Source organism: Momordica charantia (genome assembly GCF_013281855.1).
Source record: "Momordica charantia cultivar OHB3-1 chromosome 5 unlocalized genomic scaffold, Mcharantia_2.0 BLBB01000005.1, whole genome shotgun sequence".
Taxonomy (NCBI): Eukaryota; Viridiplantae; Streptophyta; class Magnoliopsida; order Cucurbitales; family Cucurbitaceae; genus Momordica; species Momordica charantia.
In genome coordinates, this window is record NW_028275163.1 from 25,366,251 (window position 1) to 25,370,900 (window position 4,650).

The following is a 4,650-nucleotide window of genomic DNA, read 5'->3' on the forward strand; positions in this document are numbered from 1 at the left end:
TAGGGAGGTAATCGGGTGTGGAAAGTTGCACCAAAACTCAAAATGACCAAAAGGACAATTTTGGTAATATTGGTAACTTTGGAAAATAGCATATTTTCGAGGTTCTCTGAATAATATTTTTTTTTGTTACCAACGTCTGAGTGGTATTCTATTCCAAGTTGTATTTTATATGCCGGGGGTCCTACACTGGGTTTCAGAACCTTCTCCAGGAGTTGATCCACTGAAAGAGGAAGTTAGATTGTTCGACAAGCTATTCCTTTATGATAGTGGGCCAGGTAGAGAGTAAAAAGCGTGTCTGTTAGGGTTTGGTAAACAGAATAAGGGGGACTCGAGGGAAACGATAGGTCAAGAGCGTCAGATCTTGTGAAAAGGAGTAGTAGGTGTAGAAGGCAGATATTACTACCAAGTGTTCCCGTGTGTCTTATTAGCATGACTAGACCCATTGCTAGTTCCGTGCAAATTATGGTGCCTTCATTTATGATCTTGAACGCACTATTTATTGTACTGTTGGACGTCGAAACCGAAATGGGGTTGGGTTTTTGGTGCTATGCTATACATAGAATGTTGGGGCTATTTTTTATATTTATATTTATTATTATTTTTTTTTGAGTTCACACATAGGCTGAGATTACGAACCTTAGACTTTTGATCAATGATTTATGCAATTGTGCTATTAAGAGGGGCTTTATTTTGTTGCTGCATTTAATTTTGAGCCCATCATCCAAATTTGAAATTTTATATAGATAAAATTTCAAATTTGATAATAAATAGTACAACCAAGGAATCATGAATACACCATTTTGAGCTGTCGGACATTTACTTAATCAATGAAAAGTTCTATAACTTTTAACTCCCCTTTAATGTTTCTTTGGGTTGATGGCCTTTTTGTTCCTTTAGTTTAATTATTTCTTTTATGTTCACTCCTTAGTGAGTTTGTAAATTTGAACAATTTTGGTCCTTTCATTTATCAATGAAAAGTTCGTATCTTGTTTAAAAAAAAAAAAATTATACTTGAAAACTAAAAACAAATGAACGAAAACCCAAAAACTCATAGGAACTAAACAAGATGGAGAAAATATATTAATTCATTTGACATAATCTCATGGGACGTGAAGAGAAGATGGTGATAAATGTCATGTCGTATTATGTCTCAGGGTTGTTTTTATCCTCATTCAAACCTCCTTTTTTTTGAGTATTAACAACATATAGGGTGAGGATTCAAACCCACAATTTTTTGTTTGAAATATATGCCTTAACCTGGTTAGATATGCTTAGGTTGATATATTCTTGTTCAAATGTTGATCTTGCTATTCTAATTTTGATTATATAATTATTAAGATATCACGAGCCAAGGGAATTAAGCAAACTAAAGTATGTTAGTTTAATTTTTTATATAAATTTTCCTCTCTTATTTTTTTCCTCAAAATAACGTTTTCTTGAAACCATGGTTCTTTTGAGCATGGATTACCAAGATCCTAACGTGCTACTAGACTTTGATACCAAATGTAACGCTCCAGGATTTTCAACTTTCCAAACGAGGACTAAGTAAGAAAACCACCACGCTTCCACTGCACTACTCTGATTTAAACTCCACCATTTCCATATGTTACCTACTTAAGAGGTAGTCTGTGCAATTTGCCCAATATATATAAATATATGTTTAGTTGATTTATTTCTATTTTGAAATGTCTTGTAGGCCATTTGTCTCAGATATTTGCATCCGGATACTGGACTTCAGGACTTTGCTCTGCAGGTTATGGACATTCTTCATGCTGATACTGCCGTGGATGCCCATTCGCTGGTAAATGCTGGAATTTCTTTTTTCTTTTTTTAATAAACTATCTATAATTATTACTTTAGGTTGTTAAGCCTTGGCACTTGGCTGCATCGCTTGCCCAGGTGGAAATATTCTCTTGTCCAAGCTTCCTTCTTTGATTAGGGACATCAATAATTTATTAAAGAAGTCAATATACTGCTCTAACAAGGATAGCAAAAATTTGAGGTCTCACAGTGCTAACCATAGGAAAAATAAAATGCACCAGGAGTTGAGCAACACCGGAGAAAATTAGATTTATCTTCTCAATTAATTGTTCAATGGAACAATTTATAAATCAGCATGAAGTCACCCTCAGTTCCTAAGGATTTATCTTAATTTCCTAGATTGTACCAACCTCACTTCCCAAGGATTTCAAAATTTCTTTGAGTTTGAAAAACAGAAGAATGAGAATCTATAAAACACGAACACGGCAAAAAAGGAGGAGTGTCTGTGTCGGACACGGATACGTCCTGACACGCTCCGGACACGTGTCCGACACGCAATTTAAAGTGTCCGAATATTAAATTTTTTATTTTAATTTCAGACACGTGGGGACACGTTTTGGACACGGGAGGGACATGCCAGATAAAAAAATATTGTTTTTTTAGTCCAAGAAGTTTGGCTGAAACCTCAAAAACTTAAACTACAAAAAAAAATCCCTAAAACGCTACCTAGTGACCCACCCTTCTGTTTGTGTGAGTTAAATTAAATAAGCTCTATTCTTACTTCCTTTTTTCCCTAATTTCATAGGAATTAAACTGGAGTAGAATATGTTTTACTAAATTAGGATAGGATGATTATAGACAGTTAGATATATGAGGGAGAATTTTAAAAATTGTATTTCAAACCTATATAAAATCAACTTGCATCCAGCTAGACTATGATGGGAATGGAGAATATAAGGATTTGACATTACTAAGCTGTTGAAGTGTTGACCGAAAATTCAAACGGATGAACAATATGAATCAAGGGATTAGGGGTCACTTTGCTTGATTTTTGGCCAAATTTTCAAAACCTGAGTTTTCTATACTTTTGCTTATCTCAGCAATCTCAACAAGAATGCCAAAAGACACGAATTGCCATTCTCTCCCTCGATAAATATGAAAATCAATTTTAGTTTCCTTTATCTCTCTCCTCTCTCTCTCTCTTTTTAATCTTTTTCATAAAATATGTGATTCTTAATTCCATACTTCCTCTCTCTCCTCTATCCAAAAAATTTTTTTTTCCTCACAAACTTCGTAGGTGACTGGTGGCAATTTTACACAGTGACATCAGTCCACTCGCCAATGGAGGTTTGCTTATGAAGTCACTGCTTTTTATTATTTTTTTTTTAATTTTATGAGATGAGTTGCAATAAGATTTCTTTTGAAAATACAGAGTGAAGATATGATAGAGATCCAAACAAAATTAGAAGTTTTAGAATTTTAATACCATAGGGAGCTTCCTTAAAAAGGAAAAAAACCTGGGGTTCGTAGGGTTTTGGGGTTCATAGGGGGTGGGGGGTTGGGGTTTGGCGTTTTGGGCTTTGGGGTTGGGGGCTTACGGTTTGGGGTTGGGGTTGGGGTTTAGGTTTTTTCTAGAATGAGCACTAAATCTGGAAGAGTAAGTCTCTCTTTCCAAGAAGGAAAGATAACTTTTCTCTAGAACTAGATCTAGAATTGGGCTCATAATTCGAACGAGGTCTTGTAGGAAAAAATTTTCTTTTATGCTTTACATGTTGTATTATTATTATTATTCTTATTATTTTTTTTTTTAAAAAGTGGGCTCAGTTTGGTAGTTTGTCATCTTTCGAGGCAATTGTAAGTTATTTTTCCTAAATTACAAAAGCTCACGTGTTGTTTGAAGTATTGAATTTTATACTATGCCTTTTGTATCTTAATCCTATGATTATGTCTGCAGAATTTTGATGATGTGTTGGTTCCAGCAGATCATGTAAGTCAAAGTTATAATGATAGATACTATATTGACTCGCAAACTGTTTTGAGATGTCATACAAGTGCTCATCAAGCGGAGCTGTTGAGAAGAGGAAATACTCAATTTCTTGTGACAGGAGATGTGTACCGTCAGGATTCCATTGACTCAACTCATTATCCTGTATTCTATCAGGTAATCTAAATGAATATAGTAATCAAGTCTTCTGATGAATCTACCAAAGTTCTCATTTGATGAATTTATTTGCATACTTCTTAGATGGAAGGTGTCTGTGTTATTTCTCTAGATGATTGGGAGGCATCTGGGATGGATAGAACATCTTATGCAGCTGATGACTTGGAAGGTTTGGCAAGGCATTTATTTGGTAAGATTTGTGTATGAATTAAGGCCATGGATGGTTCTTCCCTTTTTGCCTTAGTTATGCGTTAATGGCTCTATTGGAAAATGCAATAATTTTAGGGTACGAAGAAAGTATTTAAAGTAAGTGGGAGAAGATCGAGTGACTACTTCCTACGGTCTCCTTAAATTGAAGCCAAAGGACATTTATTTGGGGTTTAGTGTTTCGGGTTTGGGGTTTGGGTTCCGATTTGGGTTTCGGGTTTGCTCCCAAGGGACCACGAGGTCAAGCACGAAACCCTTGCTTTGTAAACTAATGAAGGAGATCGTAGAAAGTAGTCACTCGATCTTCTCCCACTTACTTTAAATACTTTCTTCGTTTACCTTGATATTGACCAATGCAAAGGGTTTAGGGTTTAGGGTTTAGGGTTTGGGGTTTGGGGTTTGGGGTTTGGGGTTAGGGGTTAGCGTTTGGGGGTTTAGGGTTTAGGGTTTAGGGTTTAGGGTTAGGGGTTTAGGGTTTGGGGTTTAGGGTTTTAGGGTTTAGGGTTTTAGGGTTTAGGGTT

The 4,650-nt window shown here is 35.6% G+C and overlaps 1 protein-coding gene across 2 annotated transcripts; it reads left to right on the plus strand.

Annotated features, from left to right (window-relative positions):
• Positions 1 to 1,688: 1,688 nt before the first annotated feature.
• LOC148211597 (phenylalanine--tRNA ligase, chloroplastic/mitochondrial-like) lies at positions 1,689 to 4,382 on the plus strand. Of its 2 annotated transcripts, none has more exons than XM_088124523.1 (3): positions 1,689 to 1,801; positions 3,716 to 3,922; positions 4,035 to 4,382. In XM_088124523.1, exons 1-3 carry the CDS (start codon positions 1,757 to 1,759, stop codon positions 4,164 to 4,166), a joined length of 384 nt encoding a protein of 127 aa, XP_087980649.1. In that variant the 5' UTR covers positions 1,689 to 1,756; the 3' UTR covers positions 4,167 to 4,382. The 2 variants fall into 2 exon arrangements, with proteins under 2 accessions (XP_087980649.1, XP_087980650.1); XM_088124524.1 differs by having other exon boundaries at positions 1,693 to 1,801; positions 4,007 to 4,375.
• The last annotated feature ends 268 nt before the right edge of the window (positions 4,383 to 4,650 follow it).

Coding starts and splice junctions, on each gene's coding strand:
- LOC148211597 (XM_088124523.1), top strand. CDS start 1,757: ATGGACATTCTTCATGCTGATACTGCCGTGGATGCCCATTCGCTG. Junction 1,802..3,715: donor CCGTGGATGCCCATTCGCTG/GTAAATGCTGGA, acceptor TTATGTCTGCAG/AATTTTGATGATGTGTTGGT. Junction 3,923..4,034: donor ATTATCCTGTATTCTATCAG/GTAATCTAAATG, acceptor TTATTTCTCTAG/ATGATTGGGAGGCATCTGGG.